The following is a 26,581-nucleotide window of genomic DNA, read 5'->3' as shown; positions in this document are numbered from 1 at the left end:
GATAGGAACAACATATATTATAGGTTTCTGAATAGAATAGTTTCACACTGACTTTGTGCAGGTGGTGGAAGCGGCGCTAATACAGTGTGGTTCTGATTTAGCCATGCTAGCATTATCTAAGCTGTGTTCGAGTACCCATACTAACATACTGTATACTACATACTTAATGAGTATATACTACACTGCTCAAAAAAATAAAGGGAACACTTAAACAACACAATGTAACTCCAAGTCAATCACACTTCTGTGAAATCAAACTGTCCACTTAGGAAGCAACACTGATTGATAATAAATTCCACATGCTGTTGTGCAAATGGAATAGACAACAGGTGGAAATTATAGGCAATTAGCAAGACACCCCCAATAAAGGAGTGGTTCTGCAGGTGGGGACCACAGACCACTTCTCAGTTCCTATGCTTCCTGGCTGATGTTTTGGTCACTTTTGAATGCTGGCGGTGCTTTCACTCTAGTGGTAGCATGAGACGGAGTCTACAACCCACACAAGTGGCTCAGGTAGTGCAGCTCATCCAGGATGGCACATCAATGCGAGCTGTGGCAAGAAGGTTTGCTGTGTCTGTCAGCGTAGTGTCCAGAGCATGGAGGCGCTACCAGGAGCAATATGGAGGCGCTACCATGGAGGCGCTACCTGAGCAATATCAGAGGACATGAAAACCTAATTGCTTGGAAATAACAACAGGATTGCCCTGCGGCACCCAGGCCTCCCACGCATGCACACACTGTGTTACGCACTCACCTGGCACCACTCCATTCGTTGCGATGGCACTCATGGAGATCGCTGTCAGCATGGTCTGAGACAAGAGAGTCAGTGGGGAGAGAAAACGATATTTTTAAAATGGAGGAGCAGTTAAATATATTTTATTCACCAGCTGCAGAGTTCTGATTCTTAGTTTAATAATATATTGTTTGTGATGCTCCATCCTTATGCCATACTTCAGTATGAACATTGTGAAGATGGTTCAAAATAGTTTCTTAGTTATATACTGAACAAAAATACACTATATATACAAAAGTGTGTGGACACCCCTTCAAATGAGTGAATTCGACTATTTTAGCCACTCAGCCATTGCTGACTGGTGTATAAAATCGAGAACACAGACATGCAATCTCCATATCCAAACATTGGCAGTAGAACGGCATTATAGAAGAGCTCAGTGACTTTCAACGTGGCACCGTCATAGGATGCCACCTTTCCAACAAGTCAGTTTGTTACATTTCTGCCCTGCTAGAGCTTCCCCAGTGAACTGTAAGTGCTTTAATTGTGGAGTAGAAACGTCTAGGAGCAACAACGGCTCAGCTGCAAAGTGGTAGGCCACACAAGCTCACAGAACGAGACTGCCGAGTGCTGAAGCGCATAGCGTGTAAAAGCGTCTGTCCTCTGTTGCAGCACTCACTACCGAGTTCCAAACTGCCTCTGGAAGCAATGTCACAAGAACTGTTCTCCGGGAGCTTCATAAAATGGGTTTCCATGGTCAAGCAGCTGCACACAAGCCAAAGATCACCATGCGCAATGCCAAGCTTTGGCTGGAGTGGTTCAAAGTTCACCACATTTCGACTCTGAAGCAGCGGAAACGCGTTCTCTGGAGTGATGAATCACGCTTCACTATCTGGCAGTCCGACGGATGCCAGGAGAACACTGCCCACCCGAATGCATAGTGACAAATGTAAAGATTGGTGGAGGAGGAATAATGGTCTGGGGCTGTTTTTCTTGGTTCAAGCTAGGCCCCTTAGTTCCAGTGAAGGGAAATCTTAATGCTACAGCATACAAAGACATTCTAGACGATTCTGTGCTTCCAACTTTGTGGCAACAGTTTGGGGAAGGCCTTTTCCTGTTTCAGCATGACAATGCCCTCGTGCACAAAGCGAGGTACGTACAGAAATGGTTTGTCGAGATCGCTGTGGAAGAACTTAACTGCACCGGCACAGAGCCCTGACCTCACCCCCTTTGAACAACTTTGGGATGAATTGGAATGCTGGCTGCGAGCCAGGCCTAATCGCCCAACATCAGTGCGCGACCTCAGAGCCTTCCCGCAAAGGGGGGAACAACTCCATATTACTGACCATGTTTTTGGAATGAGATGTTTGACAAGCAGATGTCCACATACTTTTGGTCATGTAGTGTATAAACGCAACATGTAAAGTGTTGGTCCAATGTTTCATGAGTTGAAATAAAATATCCCAGAAATGTTCCATACGCACAAAAAGCTTATTTCTCTCAAATGTTGTGCACAAATGTGTTTACATCCCTTTTAGTGAGCGTTTGTACTTTCCCAAAGATTATCCATCCACCTGACAGGTGTGGCATATCAAGAAGCTGATGAAACAACATGATCATTACACAGATGCACCTTGTGCTGGGGACAATAAAAGGCCACTCTAAAATGTGCCTTTTTGTCACACAACACAATACTACAGATATCTCAAAGTGTGTAATTGGCATGCTGACTGCAGCGTCATTTTAGAGAATTTAAAGAATCTGCCTCACAACCGCAGACAACATGTAATCACACTAGCCCAGGTCCTACCAGTCAGACTTCTTCACCTGCGGGATTATCTGAGACCAGCCACCCAGACAGCTGATGAAACTCTGGGTTTGCACAACCAAAGAATTTCTGCACAAACTGTCAGAAACCAGCTCATGGAAGCTCATCTGCGTGATCATCGTCTCACCAGGGCCTTGAACTGACTGCAGTTTGGCGTCGTAAACCGACTTCAGTGGGGAAATGCTCACCTTCAATGGCCAATGGCACGCTGGAGAATTGTGCTCTTCACGGATGAATCCCGGTTTCAACTGTACCGGGCAGATGGCAGACAGCGTGTATGGCGTTGTGTGGGTGAGTGGTTTGCTGATGTCAACGTTGTGAACAGAGTTCCCTATGGTGGCGGTGGGGTTATGGTATGGGCAGGCATAATCTATGGACAATGAGCACAATTGAATTTGATCAATGGCAATTTGAATGCACAGAGATATCTTGACGAGATCCTGAGGCCCATTGTTGTGACATTCATCCATCAGCTTATGTTTCAGCATGATAATGCACGGCCACATGTTGCAAGGATCTGTATGTACACAATTCCTGGAAGCTGAAAATGCCCCAGTTCTTACTTGGCCTGCATACTCACCACACATGTCACCCATTGAGCATGTTTGGGATGCTCTGGATCAACTTGTACAACAGCGTGTTCCAGTTCCCGCCAAGTGGGACAACATTTCAACGGCCACAATCAACAGCTGGATCAAGATCTATGCGAAGGAGATGTGTCGTGCTACGTGAGGCAAATGGTGGTCCCACCAGATACTGATTGGTTTTCTGATCCACGCCCCTACCTTTTTTTGTAAGGTATCTGTGACCAACAGATGCATATCTGTATTCCCAGTCATGTGAAATCCATAGATTATGGACTAATGAATTGATTTCAATTGACTGATTTCCTTATATGAATTGTAACTTGAAATTGTTGCATGTTGCGTTTATATTTTTGTTCAGTGTATTTGGCAGATGATTGATCATGACAACATACAATGCAACCTTGAACTAACCTGACAACTCATCAATCTAATCATCATCCTGGCAGAAATAAAAGACAGAGATCATAGACATCTATAGTGTCAGTATTTATATCTAAGGTGGGGACAATCTGCAGGCTTGAGATAAAAGTTTCCCTTAGATTTAGGATCAGATAACCCATTGTATAAATAACCTTAATAACAGATTTAGGATCAAATGAGCATACCTGTAAATAACCTTACTTATTTGATGGGTGTAAAAATATCAATATCAAAAATATCTGACCACTGAATCAGTGGTTAGAAGCAACTTCTACACAACCTCTGTGTGAGAGGGAGGGACAGGTGTCTGTGAGAGGGAGGGACAGGTGTCTGTGCGAGGGAGGGACAGGTGTCTGTGAGAGGGAGAGATAGGTGTCTGTGAGAGGTAGGGACAGGTGTCTGTGAGAGGGAGAGATAGGTGTCTGTGAGAGGGAGAGATAGGTGTCTGTGAGAGGGAGAGACAGGTGTCTGTGAGAGGGAGGGACAGGTGTCTGTGAGAGGGAGGGACAGGTGTCTGTGAGAGGGAGGGACAGGTGTCTGTGAGAGGGAGGGACAGGTGTCTGTGAGAGGGAGGGACAGGTGTCTGTGAGAGGTAGGGATAGGTGAGCGGGGAAGAGTTGAAGTAAATAAAAGAGACAGAAGAGAGAAAGACAGAGACGGTCAGAGTTGGAAAAAAAAGAGAGCGAGTGAGGTAATTAGGCCAGAGAAAGAGAGTTAGTCAGAATGGTTAGATGGAGACAAAATACTGACTGGATCATGGAGGAATCAGAGGGAGAAAGAACAAGATATCTGGATTAAAGGAAAGAGATGGATAGAGAAAGACAATGAAGGAAATAGATCTCAGGACACAGGGAGAGAGAATGAGTCACGGAGAGACAAAAAGAGAGTGACATTATGAACACGATAGAGAGAGATGATTGCGCTCAATCAATACCTCTTCAGTGTGGGTTTCCAGTGGCACGCCTGGAGCTGTGTGTGTGTGTGTGTGTGTGTGTGTGTGTGTGTGTGTGTGTGTGTGTGTGTGTGTGTGTGTGTGTGTGTGTGTGTGTGTGTGTGTGTGTGTGTGTGTGTGTGCATTAAGTGGCGACAGGGCCCTCTCAGAGCCCAACAGGCCTGGTGACGTGGCACTGCTATGAGACTCCTTATCAGCTGGTAATGAAGTGACCCTGCTCTCTGAGGAGCACAGATAAAGCCCTAATTGTTTTACTGTTATCTGATGCTGCAGGCAAGGGACCCCGGGACTGCTCTACTGGGAATTATGCTCCTTGAGCATCCCTGGGCAGACAGACAAGCTCCGGGAAGAAGTTGCCCTTTGACACAGATCAGGGATCACCTTACCCCTCGTCAAGTGAGGACACATGATATATGTAAATTGACAGTGATGTGAACTGATAACCATGTACAAAGCTGACCTGGGTTCAAATACAATTTCAGGTATTTAAATTACTTTTCAAATCAAATATTATTTTGTCATTTCAAATGCACATGTATTTGAACCCATGTCTGGTACAATGTAGAACAAGACAGGAAAACATGAAGCGTCAAATCATCGTTGGGTTATAATCTCTTATAAGAGATAGCTTGGACACTTCTCCCATCCTGTGAAACCCTGCTGTCTTTTCTATCTAAAGGTGTCCGTCCGCATGCTTCCCATCCGAAAGAGTTCGGAACAGACCCCTTGACTTTTTCCAAAGGTTGTTACGTTACAGAGTTATTCTAAAATTGATTAAATTGTTTTTTTTTCCCTCTCATCAATCTACACACAATACCCCATAATGACAAAGCAAAAACAGTTTTTTAGACATTTGAGAAAAAATATTAAATATGAAATATCACATTTAAAGTACATAAGTATTCAGACCCTTTACTCAATACTTTGTTGAAGCACCTTCGACAACGATTAAAGCCTCAAGTCTTATGATGCTACAACCTTGGCACACCTGTATTTGGGGAGTTTCTCCCATTCTTTGCAGATCCTCTCAAGCTCTGTCAGGTTGGATGGGGAGCGTTGCTGCACAGCTATTTTCAGGTCTCTCCAGAGATGTCCGATCGGGTTCAAGTCCAGGCTCTGGCTGGGCCACTCAAGGACATTCAGAGACTTGTCCCGAAGCCACTCCTGCTTTGTCTTGGCTGTGTGTTTAGGGTCATTGTCCTGTTGGAAGGTAAACCTTTACCCCAGTCTGAGTTCCTGAGCGCTCTGGAGCAGGTTTTCATCAAGGATCTCTCTGTACTTTGCTCCGTTCATCTTTGCCTTGATCCTGACAAGTCACCCAGTCCCTGCCGCTGACAAACACCATGCTTCACCGTAGGGATTGTGCCAAGTTTCTTCCAGATGTGACGCTTGGCATTCAGGCAAAATAGTTAAATCTTGGTTTCATCAGACTAGAATCTTGAATCTTGTTTCTCATTGTCTGAGAGTCTTTAGGTGCCTTTTGGCAAACTCCAAGTGGGCTGTCATGTGCCTTTTACTGAGGAGTGGCTTGCGTCTTCCTCTACCATAAAGGCCAAATTGGTGGAGTGCTGCAGAGATGATTGTGCTTCTGGAAGGTTCTCCCATCTCCACAGAAGAACTCCTCCCTAACCAAGGCCCTTGTTACGGATACAAGTATCCTGTGTGTGTATCCCGTGTGTGTGTTTCTTTTCTCTCCTTCTCCCCTCACAGGTGAAAATCAACACTCCCCAATCAGTCACCAATCAATCATCAATCAGAAGACACACCTCCTCCTGTTTCCTACCCAATCACAGTTCCTTTCCATTGGTTTAAAAACCCTGTCAGTTGTTTGCGCTGGAGCGCAATCTCTCTGTAAATGCCATGTCTGTAGATCTCTCTGTTTCACTCTCTCTGTATTGAGCTATCTTTTGTTTGAGCACCTCCATATCACTTTGTCCTCACCTGTGAGTATTGTTTTTGGTTATGGTGTTTGTTTGCTGGTGGGAAAATGGGGAACCAAGACAAGTCGCCCATGGGCATACACTACCCATAGGTAAACTTTGTTGAAAACCCTAGTTAGAACTGGGCGGACCACCTACTGTATTTTTAGTTAGTTAGTTAGCTGTTGTTGAAATAGGCTAGTCTAGTTTAGGGGTGTTTTTGAATACTTATTTATTTCCTTGGGTCCAGCTCAGCCCCTTTTCCTGCTCCCCCCCATTACCATGTGTTTTCCAATAAACCCTAAGTTTGACGGTAGATTTCAGTAGTCGTGGTTATTTCGTTCTCACTTTTACTTTGTCACTATTATAAATTGCATGAGTTATGTTACGGGTCTCATTACCATCCCCCCTGACTGTCGGGCCAAAAGGGATTCGTAACAGCCCTTCTCCCCCGATTGCTCAGTTTGGCCGGGCGGCCAGCTCTAGGAAGAGTGGTGGTGGTTCCAAACTTCTTCCATTTAAGAATGATGGAGGCCACTGTTCTCGGGGGGCCTTCAATGCTGCATAAATGTTTTGGTACACTTCCCCAGATCTATGCCTCGACACAAACCTCAAGCTCTACGGACAATTCCTTCGACCTCATGGCTTGGTTTTTACTCTGACATGCACTGTCAACTGTGGGACCTTACATACAGGTGTGTGCCTTTCCAAATCATGTCCAATCAATTGCATTTACCACAGTTGGAATCCAATCAAGTTGTAGAAACATCTCAACAATGATCAATGGAAACGGGATGGACCTGAGCTCAATTTCGAGTCTCAAAGCAAAGGGTCTGAATACTTATGTAAAGGTATTTCTGTTTTTATTAAATGTGCAAAAATGTTTTAAAAAATATTTTCACTTTGTCGTTACTTGGTATTGGTGTAGATTGCTGAGGAAATAGTTTAATTTAATACATTTTAGAATAAGGCTGTGATGTAACAAAATGTGGAAAAAGTCAAGGAGTCTGAATATTTTCCGAAGGCACTGTATATTACTACGACATTTTGTGCTGATTTTGTTCGTTTTGGTCTTCGGCAAGGGTTTTTTAGGCTGTTCATACGCATTACATTTTTTCTCGAGGAAAGCCGAAGTTCGGTAGCCGACGTCTACGCACCTTCGTCTGTGATTGGACAACAGAAGGGATTCTTCAATAAAGTGTTTGTTGTCATTCAATGAGAGATGACTCGATTTCATGCACATTTTTTCACTTCAGATATATGGCACCAAACATCTTAATTTGTAAAATTGCATGACTTAGATCTCCTCTGCAAAAACTTCAAAGCTCAAGAAATCCATCTTAAGTTATCTTAGATTAATTCTGACCATTTCGAGGAAGTACATACTGATTACGGCATCTCAAGGTGGACAAATTATTGTTTTTTTCTCGTTTTTCAGGCAAAGGTCTTTTAAGAGTATGCGAGGCACAGAAGTTCCCTTCGTCTAGCAGAACTCTGCTAGGAGCAAACCCAACGTAGAATACAGATGCCTTTATCTGAAGGATCTCCACATGTATGTCCACAGAATGCAGAATGCTCTGAATGCTCTGCTGCTCAGGGTCTACTAGTCCATTAGTAATTTAACACTTTCCTATCCAGAACTAGACAGCTTACTGCACCTGTACATAGCCCATCTGTAAATAGCCCATCCAACTACCTCATCCCCATACTGTATTTATTTATATTGCTCCTTTGCACCCCAGTATCTCTACTTGCACATTCATCTTCTGCATATTCTACCATTCCACTGTTTAATTTCTATATTGTAATTACTTAGCCACCATGGCCTATTTATTGCCTTATCTCCCTTATCCTACCTCATTTGCACATGACATATATAACTAGCCTACCTGGTTAAATAAAGGTGAAATACATTTTTTTTTAAATCCCTGGGGTGGGACTGGAACAGATGTCCCACTGGTCCCACTCGAGTCCAGGTCACAACCTCTATGTATGGCCCAAGGTACAGTAGCAGTCCTTTAGAGTCCTGAGCCCACTGCCTAATCAGAGCTGTTGGGGTTTGATGTCTTTGATCTGTCACATTCTTTTGTTATGTCTTTGTTTTAGTATGGTCAGGGTGTGAGTTGGGTGGGTTGTCTATGTTCTTGAGATAGACGGGGGTAAGGTTGGTCACCTATTGTTTGGAGGTTGGCTCATGGGGGGAGATAGTCCTCAAGGCTAGTGCTACTAAGGCTATAGCTTTTAGTCCCTTGGGGAGACAAAACAGAATTAATCAAAAGGAACACCATTATTATTTTTTTTTTATCCTATATTCCAAATGCATTCTGGAATTGAAGTTTCAGTTCTGGGTTATATAATTATTTTTAGTAACAAATGATGAAATTTCTATGAATCAGCATGTATAGAAACCCAAAATATACTTATGTATACAACACTGTAAATGAATAGCTATTTCTGTAAGTGAAGGGATGAATTGTAAATGTATTCTGTAAAGCTTGTAGGGTTACCTCAGGTCAAAACAGGATTAAACTAGGATTTACTCAACTGGGAGAGCTTTGGACATCAAACAGAATTAAAATGGAATTGGTGTTAAGTATATCCTTATCAGAGCTGCAAACTGGCCTCTGCTCTGGCAGGCACAGTGCCCATTCTAACACTGATGGACATTAGGATAGAGAGGGAGAAGGGGAAATAGAGAGAGTGGATGGAAGATAAAAAAGAGCTATCCCGACAGAGGGAAACATGGAGGGTGATATAAAGAGCGAGAGGATGAGGGGAAGAAAGAATGAGAGAAGGAGAACAGGAGAGTAGGTTTGTGAGAAGGATATGGTCCAGACTCACCGTGGAGCAGCACATGAAGACGATGATGAAGGAGCCAAAGACCCCTCCGATGCCCACCATCCAGGTCATCCGCAGGAACAGGATCACACCAAAGATATTCTGAATGCAGGGTAGGTACACCCCCATCAGAGTGCCCAGCGATGGTGCCTGGAGAACAAACACAGCGCAAAACGGATTAATACTGTGTGTGTGTGTGTGCACCCGATATGAACATTTAACAGTGGCACGGCAGTACAACCATTAATATACATTACAGTACAGTAATGTACCCAACACCTTAGTGGAACAAAACAAATTCCTCCAGTGACCAAATCTTGCATCTGAGTTTGGTGGATACAGTACAGACTCATTCTGCACTCATCATACTGAAATATAGTACAGACTCATTCTGCACTCATCATACTGAAATACAGTACAGACTCATCAGAAGCTCACAGGCCCTCCTCTATCCCATCACAAAGAGACAGTAATCAAATGAAGAGGGAATGACAAGCACTTTATTCAGTCATAATGGAGACATCTCCTCCCCATTAACCTATTTGAATGGCAGCAGGAAGATAACGCTTTTCTTTTTCTTCATTATTTTGGAGAGCGATTCTGTCCGTCCATGACTGAAAGCTTTTCTTCTGAGGCAATTAAGCTGAAATTCAGGCAGCAGAAATTCCTCTGTGTCTCACTACACAGAGAGAAAATAATCCATATATGTGATATCATAGTTAAGTAGTAGAAACTTACTTTCACACTCTTCTATTCATGCAGGTGGAAGTGGCTCTAGGATACTAGCTCTAGCTGCCCAAACCCAATGTCCTCTATCGCTCTGCCAGCCCATTTAGCTAATGGCTAGCACAGTTGTCCTGTTGCCAGGGAGAAGGACCCTCTCATTAATTTCTTCACATGGGCCTATCTGTCTAGCTATGTATGTGGGAGAAAATGTAATTATCCCAACAATGTCATCCCACAGTGTCGTTCTCAAACGCTACCCTTGATTAGACATAGCTTTCAGCTATTGAGTTCAATGGGATTGGATCTGCCATAGGACTCCACTTGTGACCAGACCTCCAGTAACTAATACCCGTACGGGACATTAATAACACATTATGGTAGTGCAGGATTCACACTTTGTTATTACTTTTAAATGCAATTTATTCTAGGATAAGATTGGAAAGTCAGTTTAAATTCCAATCGCCTATGAAACAGGGTTTTGGTCATATCCAATAGTGACAACAATGACAACAAGCAATTATTTGTCCTCTTAGTCCTTGCTTGTCTTCCTTACACCAAATAAGTGTCTGAAGCTCCTCATTTAAATTCTGTGGAGTCCAGGGAGGAGACGAGACATGGGAAGGAAATTGAAATCTGTATATAGAGAGAGATGTCTTAGCCCCAAGGGTTCTGCAGAGCCACAGGGGAGAGCCAGTGAGAGGTAGCCTACTGCAGGGCCACTCTGACAGACTGTCTACCTCAGGTTTTGCCCTTGGACCTCAGATCCTCCAGGTGACTCATCACAATAGGAGCCTCGCCACACCATATATGGAATTACTTAGCATTCAGTGACAGGCTCCACGGCAGCCTGTCTATTTCACTGTAGAGCAGTGTTTCTCAATCCTGGTCCTGGGGACCTAAAGGGGTGCACATTTTTATTTTTGCCCATGTACAAACAAAGCTGATTCAAATAATTAATAATGAACAAGCTGAAGCTGGTCATTTGAAAGGTGTGTTAGTGCAAGGGCAAAACCAAATAATGTTCCCCTTTAGGTCCCCAGGACGAGGGTTGAGAACCACTGCTGTAAAGAACACTACTGAAGTCCACAGTACACAAAACTCTACCTGTTGAATGAGTCCTCAAGTGTTAAACTACAAATGGACAAATAAATGCACATTTTGATGCATCAATCTTCATTAAATTGTAAAAAGTAGCCTGTCATATTTTTTCTTTGCAGAACAATCGTTCCTATCAATTTGACTGATGCTAAAGACAACACAAACCACCTCTAAAATGACCTGTCAGACCAATTACCATGCCATGTGATCATGTGCTCCAATTTCACAGCATGAGAGAAATTGTAGTCAGGTGATTGAGTAAGGCTGGTATGATGCTACTCCTCATCTTGTTTAAGATAAAAAAATCAAATAAAAACATTATCCCATCCTCTCAGGTTAATATCTACTACCCGTTTAGAATTCTCTTGTATCAGCATCTTTTGGCTTATTGGCTGGAAGAAGCTGTCAAATGAAGATGCAGATAACAAGAAAAAGAGTGGAGGGGAATGATGCAGTAACCTGCCTCAGACCAGGGTAACAAGACAGGATGAGAGAGCAGCTTGTTGTATCAGGGTAACGACAGGACGAGAGAGCAGCTTGTTGTATCAGGGTAACAAGACAGGCCAAGAGAGCATCTTGTTCTATCAGGGTAACAAGACAGGCTGAGAGAGCATCTTGTTGTATCAGGGTAACGACAGGCGAAGAGAGTAGCTTGTTGTATCAGGGTAACAAGACAGGCCAAGAGAGCAGCTTGTTGTATCAGGGTAACGACAGGACGAGAAAGTAGCTTGTTGTATCAGGGTAACGATAGGCCAAGAGAGCAGCTTGTTGTATCAGGGTAACGACAGGACGAGAGAGCAGCTTGTTGTATCAGGGTAACGACAGGACGAGAGAGCAGCTTGTTGTATCGGGGTAACGACAGGACGAGAGAGCAGCTTGTTGTATCAGGGTAACGACAGGCCAAGAGAGCAGCTTGTTGTATCCGGGTAACGACAGCACAAGAGAGCAGCTTGTTGTATCAGGGTAACAAGACAGGCCAAGAGAGCAGCTTGTTCTATCAGGGTAACGACAAGACGAGAGAGCAGCTTGTTGTATCAGGGTAACGACAGGACAAGAGAGCAGCTTGTTGTATCAGGGTAACAAGACAGGCCAAGAGAGCAGCTTGTTGTATCAGGGTAACAAGACAGACCAAGAGAGCAGCTTGTTGTATCAGGCTAACGACAGGACGAGAGAGCAGCTTGTTGTATCAGGGTAACAAGACAGGCCAAGAGAGCAGCTTGTTGTATCAGGGTAACAAGACAGGCCAAGAGAGAAGCTTGTTGTATCAGGCTAACGACAGGACGAGAGAGCAGCTTGTTGTATCAGGGTAACAAGACAGGCTGAGAGAGCATCTTGTTGTATCAGGGTAACGACAGGCCAAGAGAGTAGCTTGTTGTATCAGGGTAACGACAGGACGAGAAAGCAGCTTGTTGTATCAGGGTAACAAGACAGGCCAAGAGAGCAGCTTGTTGTATCAGGGTAACGACAGGACAAGAAAGTAGCTTGTTGTATCAGGGTAACGATAGGCCAAGAGAGCAGCTTGTTGTATCAGGGTAACGACAGGACGAGAGAGCAGCTTGTTGTATCAGGGTAACGACAGGACGAGAGAGCAGCTTGTTGTATCGGGGTAACGACAGGACGAGAGAGCAGCTTGTTGTATCAGGGTAACGACAGGCCAAGAGAGCAGCTTGTTGTATCAGGGTAACGACAAGACGAGAGAGCAGCTTGTTGTATCAGGGTAACAAGACAGGCCAAGAGAGCAGCTTGTTGTATCAGGGTAACGACAAGACGAGAGAGCAGCTTGTTGTATCAGGGTAACGACAGGACAAGAGAGCAGCTTGTTGTATCAGGGTAACAAGACAGGCCAAGAGAGCAGCTTGTTGTTTCAGGGTAACAAGACAGGCCAAGAGAGCAGCTTGTTGTATCAGGCTAACGACAGGACGAGAGAGCAGCTTGTTGTATCAGGGTAACGACAGGACGAGAGAGCAGCTTGTTGTATCGGGGTAACGACAGGACGAGAGAGCAGCTTGTTGTATCAGGGTAACGACAGGCCAAGAGAGCAGCTTGTTGTATCAGGGTAACGACAGCACAAGAGAGCAGCTTGTTGTATCAGGGTAACAAGACAGGCCAAGAGAGCAGCTTGTTGTATCAGGGTAACAAGACAGACCAAGAGAGCAGCTTGTTGTATCAGGCTAACGACAGGACGAGAGAGCAGCTTGTTGTATCAGGGTAACAAGACAGGCCAAGAGAGCAGCTTGTTGTATCAGGGTAACAAGACAGGCCAAGAGAGCAGCTTGTTGTATCAGGCTAACGACAGGACGAGAGAGCAGCTTGTTGTATCAGGGTAACAAGACAGGCCAAGAGAGCATCTTGTTGTATCAGGGTAACAAGACAGGCTGAGAGAGCAGCTTGGTGTATCAGGGTAACAAGACAGGCTGAGAGAGCAGCTTGTTGTTTCAGGGTAACAAGACAGGCTGAGAGAGCAGCTTGTTGTGTCAGGGTAACAAGACAGGACAAGAGAGCAGCTTGTTGTATCAGGGTAACAAGACAGGCCAAGAGAGCAGCTTGTTGTATCAGGGTAACAAGACAGACCAAGAGAGCAGCTTGTTGTATCAGGCTAACGACAGGACGAGAGAGCAGCTTGTTGTATCAGGGTAACAAGACAGGCCAAGAGAGCATCTTGTTGTATCAGGGTAACAAGACAGGCTGAGAGAGCAGCTTGGTGTATCAGGGTAACAAGACAGGCTGAGAGAGCAGCTTGTTGTTTCAGGGTAACAAGACAGGCTGAGAGAGCAGCTTGTTGTGTCAGGGTAACAAGACAGGCTGAGAGAGCAGCTTGTTGTATCAGGGTTATGCTCCACTGCACATGTGCTGGATAACAGGCCTAATGTGGCCCTGCTCAGGCAGGTTAGCATTTTTCATCATGAATCTTGTTCTAGATGCAGCTCTGCAGAGTGGTGACTAGTTTGCACAGCCACAAAGTCATAAAATTAGATTTTAAACCTGTAACCTTTATTTAACTATGCAAGTCAATTAAGAACAAATTCTTATTTACAATGACGGCCTACTCCAGCCAAACCCAGATGACGCTGGGTCAATTGTGCGCCGCCATATGGGACACCCAATCACGGCCGGATGTGATGCAACCTAATCTTAACCCTAACCTTAACCACACTGATAACCATAATGCCTAACCATAAACTTTAATTAAGACCAAAGAGCTAATTATGATTTATTACAATATAGCCAATTTAGAATTTGCAGTTGGCCTTTCTAAGGGCAAATGGCTCAGTTCTGCCTCCAGGACAAGATTCATGGCAATAAACGTCAACCAGCCCTGCTCAGACCCGATAAATGACCAAACGGCTGTGAATCGGCGGGGAAGGAAACGGACAGCGTGCACAGCCATCAATAATGTCCTGTCCAGGCCTAAACATGACCAACAGCGTCATTAATAACGTCCTATCCAGGCCTAAACATGGCAGACAGCGCCATTAATAACGTCCTATCCAGGCCTAAACATGGCAGACAGCGTCATTAATAACGTCCTATCCAGGCCTAAACATGGCAGACAGCGTCATTAATAACGTCCTATCCAGGCCTAAACATGGCAGACAGCGTCATTAATAACGTCCTATCCAGGCCTAAACATGGCAGACAGCGTCATTAATAACGTCCTATCCAGGCCTAAACATGGCAGACAGCGTCATTAATAACATCCTTTCCAGGCCCTCTTTTCAGGATGGAGACCTGGGAGGGATACACTCTGCCACCTCAGATCAAGTCAAACTTCAGCTAATGTTTATGTTTAGGATAAGACTTTAGTTAGATTAGATTGAGTACCTTGACAGCAGGTTTTTTTTTGGATGGTGCCGCCCCCTCCTCGTTCTCGGCCTCCTCGTGCTCTTTGCTGCCCTGAGGCAGGTTGGAATAGTTGGCCAGACTGCTAAGTATGGACGACACCATAGGACTGTTGTCCATCTCCTCCTGCAGGACAGAGAGAAAGGTGGACAGACACACCATATCACTATACCAGAGGACAAAACACAGTAGGAAACATGCAGGTAATATTGAATTTTACAGTCCTCTCAGCTGATATTGACAACTGAGAAACTATATGATTAAGCCAGTTCTTATTTCAAAGAATTCAACCCACCTGCTGTCAGATGGTACGTAAGTAAGCAAGGCTTCATATATACTGTAGGTGCTTGTTTCATCGAAACCAATGGAACAAAGCAATTTGATAATTACTAGATCATTACTATGTAATTATATGTAAGCAAGTGAAGGAGCCTCATGTTACAGACCTCAAACAGGGCCATGTTCTTGCCATCGTACTGCTGGCTCTTCTCCACGTCGCTGGCACTGCTGCTGTTGATGAAGGGACTGCTCTCCTTTGGGTTCCCATCGCCTGCAACGAACAGACAGCACGCTAAGGGTTAACAGAGAAACACACACACACACACACACACACACACACACACACACACACACACACACACACACACACACACACACACACACACACAAATAATCCTTAAAAGAGAGATGTTGATTCAAATGGGGATAATATTTAATTAATATGAATGTTTGCAAAACACAGACATTGGTAACACTGAAATATTACTTTCTCAATATGTAGTTTTAGTGACAGACCCAGGTTGTTTTAACAGGAGGAGTGAAATGATTGGTTTTCGATTAATATGAATGTGTTGTTTGTTAATAAATTATGTTAGCTTGGAGAAATGATTCATCGTTCAGGATTTAATTATGTTAAGACACATGAGGTAGTTGCTAGAGCCAGGAAATTCTCTCTTTAGATGAATCTGTACAGGCTTTGTGTGGGAAGGGTTCATGCTGGGAATGACAAATGGAACCAGAGATTCTAAATTGTGTGTATTCATCATATCACACAGAGAACCTCATAGAAAGTCAAACATCAGTGTGATTTAGATATTAGGTGTTATTTCACTGTTCAGGAATATAGAGGGGTACTTAAGCAGTTCATACACACATACACACAAGCCCAGTCATCCAATCGATACTTTTTGGATTGCCTGCCCTGTTCCCTCTCCAGCCTGGCATGCAGTTCTGATTGTGGCCCCTGTCAGCTGCCTGACACAGACTCTGTGCGCAGGGCCTATTAATAGCGTTAAGGGAGGGAGGGAGGGAGGGAGGGAAGGAAGGAAGGAAGGAAGGAAGGAAGGAAGGAAGTAAGGACGGGGAGAGAGAGAGAGAGAGAGAGAGAGAGAGAGAGGGGGGGGGGGGGGAGAGGGAGAGGGAGAGAGAGGGAGCGGTGGTAGATATGGGCACTGGCTTCGCTCCAGTCCCAGAGGAGACCCTTCTCAGAAGGCAGGAGAGGAATACTAAAGATCCACTGCAGTGCATCAGCGCCAGGCAGCCAGGCAGCACACAACGATCGACCACACCGGCCATCACTAGAACACACAGCACAGCACAGTCAACCTGGCATATCGCTGCACACCAAAACTAGCACAGGACATGCAGTGTGTGTGCTGCATTACATTAAAGCCAAACCAACCACATCAGCCAACAGTACAGGGGCTCTGGCTAGAAGTTGCCCTAAGGCACAAATCTTCATCCTACTCTGAGCACAGGGAGTGCAGTGAATTAGCAGTTTATGGCCTATATAGCTCTGGCTCTTTGGTAACAAGCTGCTCTGTATATTTTATTCTATGTGCTTTACATGGAGCTTACTGCTGTGTTTTATGTTATGCAACAACACTGTACATTCAATCATTCAGCACGTTTGTAAGATAGGTGAATAGGTTATGTGAGATCGAAGGTTTGAAATGTAATCTCACAAAGCATGGCATGTCATGGGACTGCCCGTATTGACATATTCGTGTCTAAGCATTTACACTATGATCTTGCTAGGTACAGATGTAGGATATTAATTTGATCACCCTGTTGCAGGAGAACATTCCAGAAAAAAAATGTATAGTGTATTTATGGTGTAAAAAGGCTTCTGAAATGTGTAATTTCCACTTCGAAATTTCAGACTTGATTTTTCAAAAATGTCCATTAACTATAATCCACATAGTAATTCAAATGTCCTGTTGTTGCAGGATTAGTTTCCTTCTGTATCCTATATTTGTAGAACCCCTATACTTTATGGATCTGGATAGCACCATGTCAGCTAGATAACATTTTCAGTTTATTATGCAGTATGTACACCTGACCGTCGTTCTGATCACATTCATGGCAGGCATGCATACTGTACTGTAGTCCTGTATGTAAAAATACATTCGCCATGAAAGTTTCTTAATTTACCTTTGGTGGGATGACCCAGTATGAGAGATGCCCATTGGAGAGCAGATAGAGCGGCTCATATCATTACCCACAGCCCGGATCGTTTGATCAGCAGGCATGGCCTCGGAACGCGCACAGCAGTTGATTCTGCTTTATGAGTTTATATTGACCCATCCAAGTGCATGTAATGAATAGTCCCTGTCTTGGTGCTTTATAGAAATGGGCCATGAATTGCATTTACAGTATGTAGCTAGTGCTTCTCATAAGATCTCAAAGCTTTTTAAAGATGGATTTTTATTTATGTGCATGCTCTGTTTGGCATTCAAATTGCTCTCTAAAAATATTGTTGCTGTAGTTATTAATCATACAATTATTGTAAATTACATGGATTTACATAGAAAGAGAGAATGTGTTGTTAGAAAGGGTCTCCCTTCCTGTTCCATCTCTCTGTGTGTGTTTGGGTGCGTGTGTGTGTCTGGTGTGCGCGCGCGTGTGTGTGTGTGTGCGTGTAGGGGGGGTGCGAGGTAGATCAATTTGACCTCAGATTTAGATACAGATTTACATACAGTCTCCCTGTTCATCCTTTACCTACAGTATTGATCTTGCCAGGGAAGGACATCCACACTCTTTAGTTGTGAAATGATTCTCCCACTCAGCTCTGCTGCACTGCATAACAGGGTGGCAGGTAGTCTAGTGATTGCGAGCATTGGGCCAGTAACACAAAGGTTGCTGGTTTGAATCCCCGAGCCGACTAGGTTAAAAATATTGTCATGTGACCTTGCGCAAGGCAATTAACCCTAATTGGTCCTGAAAGTTGCTCAAAGATCACTCACTACCTCCACAGTAGAACTTGGAGAGAGGGAGAAAATACTAGAGAAGGAGGCTGTTTAGTGAGAGGTGTGTGTGACTATACATTCTATTTAATTAAGACTACAGTGTGTGAGCTCATGATAAAGGTCCCCGCATACAACGTGTCCTCTGAGTCTCCAAGTTCATGTTGATTAATGCTCCCATTAAGGATGAGGCTTCACAGTCTTAAGACCACTCTCCCTTCCTTTGCCTCTAAAGGTCCCTGCAGTGTGGTTGTGGGTCCTCAGCTAGCTCGCTGACACTATCCAGTCCTATCTCCCAATGATGTTTAAAGCATTAACTATTCACAACCTGACTGAAATAACAAAACAGCAAATCCAATACTTTCACCGTCAGCTAACATGAATATAATCAAAAACATCAACGCCCAGATCAAATAACAAATCTAATAAAATCTAAATGTATTTGTCACATGCTAAATATAACAGTTTCATAAGTATTCACACCCCTGAGTTAGTACTTTGTAGAAGCGCCTGGCATTGATTACAGCGGTGAGTCTTTCTGGGTAAGTCTTTAAGAGCTTTCCACGCCTGGATTGTGCAACACTTGCCCATTATTATTTTCAAAATTCTTCAAGTTCTTTCAAATTGGTTGTTGATCATTGCTAGACAACCATTTTCAATAGCAGATTTCAGTCAAAACTTTAACCCTGCCACGCAGGAACATTCAGTGTCTTCTTGGTAAGCAACTCCAGTGTAGATTTGGCCTTGTGTTTTAGGTTAATTTCCTGCTGAAAGGGAAATTCATGTCCCAGTGTCTGGTGGAAAGCAGACTGAACCAGATTTTCCTTTAGTAATTTGCCTGTGCTTAGCTCCATTCTGTAAATGTTTTTATCCTTAAAAACTCCCCAGTCCTTAATGATTACAAGCATACACATAACATGATGCAGCCACCACTATGTTTGAAAATATGGAGAGTGGTACTCAGTAATGTGTTGTATTGGATTTGCCACAAACATACCACTTTGTATTTGGGACAAAAAGTGAATTGCTTTGCCACATCTTTTACAGTATTACTTTAGAGCCTTGTTGCAAACAGGATGCATTCATCATTTTATTCTGTACAGGCTTCCTTCTTTTCACTCTGTCAATTAGGTTAGTATTGTGGTGTAACTACAATGTTGTTGATCAATCCTTAGTTTTTCCCATCACATTTTTACCCATCTACCAATAGGTGCCCTTCTTTGCGAGGCATTGAAAACCTCCCAGGTCTTTGTGGTTGAATCAGTGTTTGAAATTCACTGATTGACTGAGTGACCTAACAGATAATTGTATGTGTGCGGTACAGACAGGAGCTGGTCATAATAAAATCATGTTAAACACTATTATTGCACACAGAGTGAGTCCATGCAACTTACGTGATTTGTTAAGCAAATTCATACTCCTGAACATATTTAGGCTTGCCATAATAAAGGGTTTGAATACTGTAGAACATTTTGAAAAATATAATTTCACTTTGACATTATGGGATATACTGTATAGGCCAGTGACACAAAATCTGAATTTAAACCATTTTAAATTCAGGCTACAACATAACAAAATGTTGAAAAAGTCAAGGGGTGTGAATACTTTCTGAATGAACTGTATAGGTAGGGGTAAAGTGATTAGGCAACCAGATAAATAATTAACAGTAGCAGCAGCGTATGTGATGAGTCAAAAGAGTTAGTGCAAACAGGGTCAATGCAGATAGCCCAGGTAGCTACTTGGTTAACTATTTAACTAACTACTGTATATACAGTAGCTATCTTATGGCTTGGGAGTAAAAGCTCTTCAGTGTCCTGTCGGTTCCAGACTTGGCCGATCGGTACCGCTTGCCTTGCAGTAGCAAAGAGAACAGTCTGTGACTTGGGTGGTTGGAGTCTTTGACAGTTTTTAGGACCTTCCTCTTGAGGACCTTCCTCCTCATCCAGAGGTCCTGGATGGCATGGATCTTGGCCCCAGTTGCGTAATGGGCCTTATGCACTACCCTCTGTAGTGCCTTGCGGTCGGATGCCAAGCAGTGCCATACCAAGCAGTAATGCAGCCAGTCAAGATGCTCTTAATAGTGCAGCTGTATAACTTTTTGAGGAGGCCCATCAAATCTTTTCAGCCTCCTAAGGGGGAAGAGGCATTGTCATCCCTTCTTCACAATTGTGTTGGTGTTTGTGGACCATGCTAATTCCTTAGTGATGTGGATACCAAGGAACTTAAAGCTCTCGACCCACTCCACTACAGTCCCGTCGATGTGGATGGGGGCGTGCTTGGCCCTCTGTTTCTTGTAGTCCACTATCAGCTCCTTTGTCTGGGATAATGGTGTTGATGTGAGCCATGACCAGCCTTTGAAAGCATTTCATGGCTACAGAGGTGAGTGCTACGGGGCGATAGTCATTTAGAAAGGTTACCTTGGTGTTCTTGGGCACAGGGACTATGGTGGTCTGCTTGAAACATGTAGGTATTACAGACTGGTTCAGGGAGAGGTAGAAAATGCTTACGATTGTGACACCACGTCACAGCATTGTCCATTTGTTGTAATCTGTGTAATGTATCCGGTGTAGATAATCACATCAGTATAGAGACAAGCAGAAAACCACACAAACTCAAGACCTTAATCCCTGTGGTGTTTTAAAACACTGAAACACAACAGTACCTGAGTAGATGAGCCAACACACTTGTGGGGAGAGTGCCAAGCAGCAGAAGAGACACAGCCCTTTATTGATTGGATGGAGAGAGAAGAGAGGAGTCTGGGGGATAGGGCTGTGAAAACAGCAATAAATATTCTGTCTCTCTCATAAAGTTACACTGGTGGTCTCTGTGGAGAGATACTAACTAAAATACCAGCCAAAAGATCAGCCATTCACAATTGCAACGCTGCTAGTTAAATTAGCTACAGAAGGAATCTATTTGAACTGTATTAGCTAGAACAGAACCATGGAACAGAATGGGTGCATCACAAATCCTGCTCAGTACCAGTCTGCTTCCTTCTTCATTTACATGCAAAGCCTGCCTCACTGTTTATCAGTCAAACCTGTGCACAACACTGATGTGATCAGACAGCTGCAGAATCACTATTCATGTGCAGCCGAAGTGGTGCATCTTTTCTTCAGCTTGATCTCAGATATTAGGAGGTGCTGAATGAATGAGCCATAGAGGTTAAGTGGAGCTCATCCATACCCATGAGCTACAGTTGGGCCGGGGTAAGGTCGGGTGCTACATGCATTCTAAAGCAGCTTGGACTGAGAGACAGTACATTTGAAACAGCTGATAACGTTTTGTGTAAATCATGCACTGGAACACTCTAGTTGAGCACAAAGAACATCTCAAGTCAAGTTAGGCCCTGAGCAGCTGGATGGGGCTCCGTCTTGTTTGTCGCCATCCAGGGCTAGTCCTGTCAAAGTTGCTCTATTCTAACAGTTTTCCCCTGGCAGTGGATTATCTATTCAGGAATTACACTAAATAAATAAGTGTCCTGTGGGCCAAGTCAGCACCCTCAGCAGGGACAGAGACAATGTGCACTTCCTTTTCAGAGTCTGACACCTTCTCTAACTTCCTCTTGATATGAGCCAAAACAAAATTTCTACTAGAAAATTGAAGGTAAGGCCAAAAGTGTGCTCCCACGACTGCACATGGACTACACTGTGAAGAATAGTGATATATTTGTAAATACATTTCTGATGATGAACATGTAGCATTAGCTACAGGCTGGACATAATATCACAGTCAATTGTGTTTCTGTATCGGTGGCTCCAACGGCATTATACTCTAATCTTAAAACCAAGGAGACAAAGTCAAATAGCAGCCAAATTGCTCTCACACAGCACAGTAATCCTTTGAAACTTGGAACATTTCCCTAAAGACGCATTACCTGTCAAATTGGATAAGCAAACATTTAATTTTCATGGAATTTGAGGTTGCACAGAGGATAACAGCATTTAGCTGCATTGTTGAATCTATACACTCACCCCATACCTGAACCTAATGCTCCCTGAATATAAAGCAGTGCTCTCTTTCACATGGAATAAGACCAAAAACATGCCCCAAACTCACTGCTTTGATGAACATATTAGTCATTCAGGACAGTAGTTCTCAACCATTTTCATTTACTGTACCACCAGCTGAATGTTGCTCTGCCCAGGTAGCCCCGAAGTACACCCTCATGTGCATTTTACCAGTAACCCTATGGTCTCATGAGTCTTCTCAAGTAACCCTGTGGATAGGCCAAGTACCCGCAGGGGTTCTATTACCCCTGCTTGGGAACCACTGATTTAGCAGAGACTCTTATGCAAAGCAACTAAGGTTAAGTGCCTTGCTCAAGAGCACATCAACAGATTTACACTTAGTCTGCTTGGGGATTCGTATTAGCAACCTTTCGGTTACTGGCCCAACGCTCTTAACTTCTAGGCTACCTGCCATCATATCAGTGCAGTTGATGCTTTTTATTCCCATTGTAATACCACCTTAAAATACAGTAATCCACCACAGTTTAAAAATCTGCATTTAAACCCCATTTTTAGCCTTCGGCTTAGAATGTAATCTGTTATGAATTTTTTGTACCTTTTCCATGTTTTCTAAAACATGTTTTTGTAAATATTTTTATATACGTGTGTGCATGCATGTGTATGAATGCATGCGTGTCCATGTATGTGTATGAATGCATGCGTGTCCATGTATGTGTATGAATGCATGCGTGTCCATGTATGTGTATGGGTGTGTGTATATTTTCCTCTATGCCATATTTTCTGGTGATGATTTTCCCTCTACACTTTGAGCCCCAGTCTCCCAACATGAGCACCACGTATCTGAAATGTATAATCTTCGATGGGATGGCAGAGGCAGGGGGATTACCTGACACCGAGGTCAAGCATGCAAACATCCCACAGCTTGGCTGCTGATTTAACCTCCGCCAATACTCTTTCAAACCCTGGACACACTGTGTAGAACTGCTGTACGCTCTCTCTCTAAGCCTCACTCCCTCTCTCTCTCTCTGTGTAGCTCTCTCTCTCTCTCTATCGCTCTCTATCTTGGTTATTCTCTCTTTCTTGCTCATTCTTTCTCTCATTCTCTCATTCTCTCTCTCTCTCTCTCTCTCTCTCTCTCTCTCTCTCTCCTTCTCTCTCTCCTTCTCCCCCTCTCTCTCATTCTCTCTCTCTCGTTCTTTCTCTCTCTTTCTCTCTCTCCCTCTCTCTTTCTCCGTCCAGCCTAAGCCATCTCCAGCCTCTAAACCATGTGGACACTCTTGCTCTTGTAATGACGTGGCCTGTCAACGTCTATAAATTAATAGTGATGTATCCTCGCATTGGCCCTAAGATATTACCCTGGGACCACTGTAAATATCTTCCATTACAGGACATCAAGTTAACACAGCAAAAATAGGCCATATTTTCCTGGGTGGGGATGTCTGGAGGTCAGATTTGCTATAAGTCTGAATCAGTGCAGAGTTTGCATGTTATTTCTCTAACACTTGAGATGCTATTGAAGAAAACTACCTAACAATATCACTGGTTTCATGCATAGTATGACATCAGAAAATCATCACCAACCCCACCGGCAGATTGGTCCATCCGTAATCTTCTCCTTCATAAAGACTTAAAGATGAAAAAAGCCCTGCTAGTTCATAAATCATTACAGAGCATGAAGTATTTCCTGACCACAATCCACAGGGTTTTAACTGCATACTCATCCCTACTACCTCTCCTTTATTCCATCTACCAAACTATCTTAGAACCGTCCCAATGAACCCTCACCTTTGAACCTGTTCTGACATCACTCTGACTCCATACTGATTGAAGCTTTTACAATCTGTCAGTAACAATGAGATGTTTGATTAACCCACACTGATAACCTTAAGTTATTTTGTAGATGTCACTTAACGGTGTGTATGCTGTTCTTTTTCCCCAGGCATACATTGTGTGTGTGCCAGTTTCAGTTTTTTTATTTTTAATACATTTGCAGAAATGTCTAAAAACCTGTTTGGGTTATTGTCTGTAGATTGATGAGGGGAAATTTAAATTTTAAAATAAGGCTGTAATGTAACACAATTTGGAAAAAGTCAAGGGGTCTGCATACTTTCCAAACGCACTGTATCATGGATTCTGAAGTGTGCAGATTATACAAGTGTGAAATCCCACCGTAGTCGTCAAAGCTTGTTGTTAAAGCACATGGTATCGAAACAATGTCCTTTGTTCCTATAGCTGCTATAACAGGCCCAGTCCCCTCTACACACAATGATTTCCCTTGTTCCTATAGCTGCTATAACAGGCCCAGTCCCCTCTACACACAATGATTTCCCTTGTTCCTATAGCTGCTATAACAGGCCCAGTCCCCTCTACACACAATGATTTCCCTTGTTCCTATAGCTGTTATAACAGGCACAGTCCCCTCTACACACAATGATTTCCCTTGTTCCTATAGCTGCTATAACAGGCCCAGTCCCCTCAAACACACAGATTTCCCTTGTTCCTATAGCTGCTATAACAGGCCCAGTCCCCTCTACACACAATGCTTTCCCTTGTTCCTATAGCTGCTAAAACAGGCCCAGTCCCCTCTACACACAATGATTTCCCTTGTTCCTATAACTGCTATAACAGGCCCAGTCCCCTCTACACACAATGATTTCCCTTGTTCCTATAGCTGCTATAACAGGCCCAGTCCCCTCTACACACAATGATTTCCCTTGTTCCTATAGCTGCTATAACAGGCCCAGTCCCCTCTACACACAATGATATACCTTGTTCCTATAGCTGCTATAACAGGCCCAGTCCTCTTCACACACAATGATTTCCATTGTTCCTATAGCTGCTATAACAGGCCCAGTCCCCTCTACACACAATGATTTCCCTTGTTCCTATAGCTGCTATAACAGGCCCAGTCCCCTCTACACACAATGATTTCCATTGTTCCTATAGCTGCTATAACAGGCCCAGTCCCCTTCACACACAATGATTTCCCTTGCTTCTATCGATGCTATATTAGGCCCAGTCCCCTCTACACAATCTTAGAAAAAAAGGTGCTATCTAGAACCCTAAAGGTTTTTTTGTCTGTCGCCATAGGAGAATCCCTTGAATAACCCTTTTTGGTTTATAATTAAGGATCTGCCCCTTTTTTCAATTTTTGCCTAAAATTACATACCCAAATCTGCCTGTAGCTCAGGCCCTGAAGCAAGGATATTTTATTGGAGATTTTATTGGTACCATTTGAAAGGAAACACTTTGAAGTCTGTGGAAATGTGAAAGTAATGTAGGAGAATATAACACATTAGATCTGGTAAAAGATAATACAAAGAAAAAAACAATTGTTCTTTTGAATTTGTTTGTACCATCATCTTTGAAATACAAGAGAAAGGCCATAATGTATTGTTCCAGCCTAGGTTCAATGTATATTTCGGCCACTAGATGGCAGCAGTGTATTTGCAAAGTTTTACGCTGATCCAATGAACCATTGTATTTCTGTTCGAAATTTTGTATCAAGACTGCCCAAATGTGCCTAATTTGTTAATTAATATCTTTACATGTTCAAAATTGTGTACTCTCCTCAAACAATAGCATGGTTTTATTTCACTGTAATAGCTACTGTCAATTGGACAGTGCAGTTAGAGTAACAAAAATGTAAGCTTTCTGACAATATCAGATATGGCTATGTCCTGGGAAATGTTCTTGTTACTTACAACCTAATGCTAATCGCCTATGTTAGCTCAGCCGTCCCATGGAAGGGACACCGATCATGAAGAAGTTTTAAAGGAACAAAGAGTTAACAAGCAATGTAACAGTCAGCTCAGGGCCACAATGTCTGCTTCGGAGTCTGCTCCAATCAAACTTTTCTGTATCCCAGTAAGTTTCACCCAATTAGAATTTCTCAGTCTTTTCTCTCTCAGTGAGCCTACCTGCCCAGAGTGCAGAGGTTAAGCCTGACTGCCGCTCTGCTGCTCGAGTGAGGAGGGGATAAGGTGTGAGTAGCTTTGGAGATGCACTCCCCTTTTCAGTCCCTCCCCTGCAACTGACATCCCTAAATTCACTCTTGTTCTTGTTCTTCTTCTGCACTGTCTGTCTAACTAACAACTGCCCTAACTCTGCCACACACACTCTCTCTCCCAATCCTGTAACATGAGACACAGAATCCCTTTCATCCATCAGCACCAAATTATGGTCTGTTTTAACAGAGAGCAGACAGACTGTATCGATCTCACCATTGACATACCGTGTAAATCAGAAGCATCAGAAATTCCCCAGTCAACCTGGCGACATTAGTTATGGAGACAACAATGCCAATACAAATGGTGACTAATTGATTGCTTTGGCTGTGTGTGTGGCTGTGAATTATTCATTTACACACTAATTATATGCATCCAAGCCTCGAGGTTATGCCAAGAAGTGCAAGTAAAGAAATA

The 26,581-nt window shown here is 43.4% G+C and overlaps 1 protein-coding gene across 2 annotated transcripts in view; it reads right to left on the bottom strand.

The window, feature by feature from the left end:
• Positions 1-26,581, bottom strand: part of LOC139368829 (solute carrier family 12 member 5-like) — a 90,841-nt gene that overhangs the window by 21,415 nt on the left and 42,845 nt on the right. For both annotated transcript variants that reach the window (XM_071108228.1, XM_071108229.1), the window contains exons 2-5: positions 15,388-15,491; positions 14,924-15,067; positions 9,281-9,427; positions 755-809 (exon numbers count right to left, since the gene is read on the bottom strand). In XM_071108228.1, coding sequence (XP_070964329.1) covers positions 755-809; positions 9,281-9,427; positions 14,924-15,067; positions 15,388-15,491 — 450 coding nt within the window. The remainder of the gene's footprint in view (positions 1-754; positions 810-9,280; positions 9,428-14,923; positions 15,068-15,387; positions 15,492-26,581) is intronic.

This window comes from Oncorhynchus clarkii, chromosome 16, assembly GCF_045791955.1.
Source record: "Oncorhynchus clarkii lewisi isolate Uvic-CL-2024 chromosome 16, UVic_Ocla_1.0, whole genome shotgun sequence".
Lineage (NCBI taxonomy): Eukaryota > Metazoa > Chordata > Actinopteri > Salmoniformes > Salmonidae > Oncorhynchus > Oncorhynchus clarkii.
This window is presented reverse-complemented; position numbering and strand designations above follow the sequence as displayed.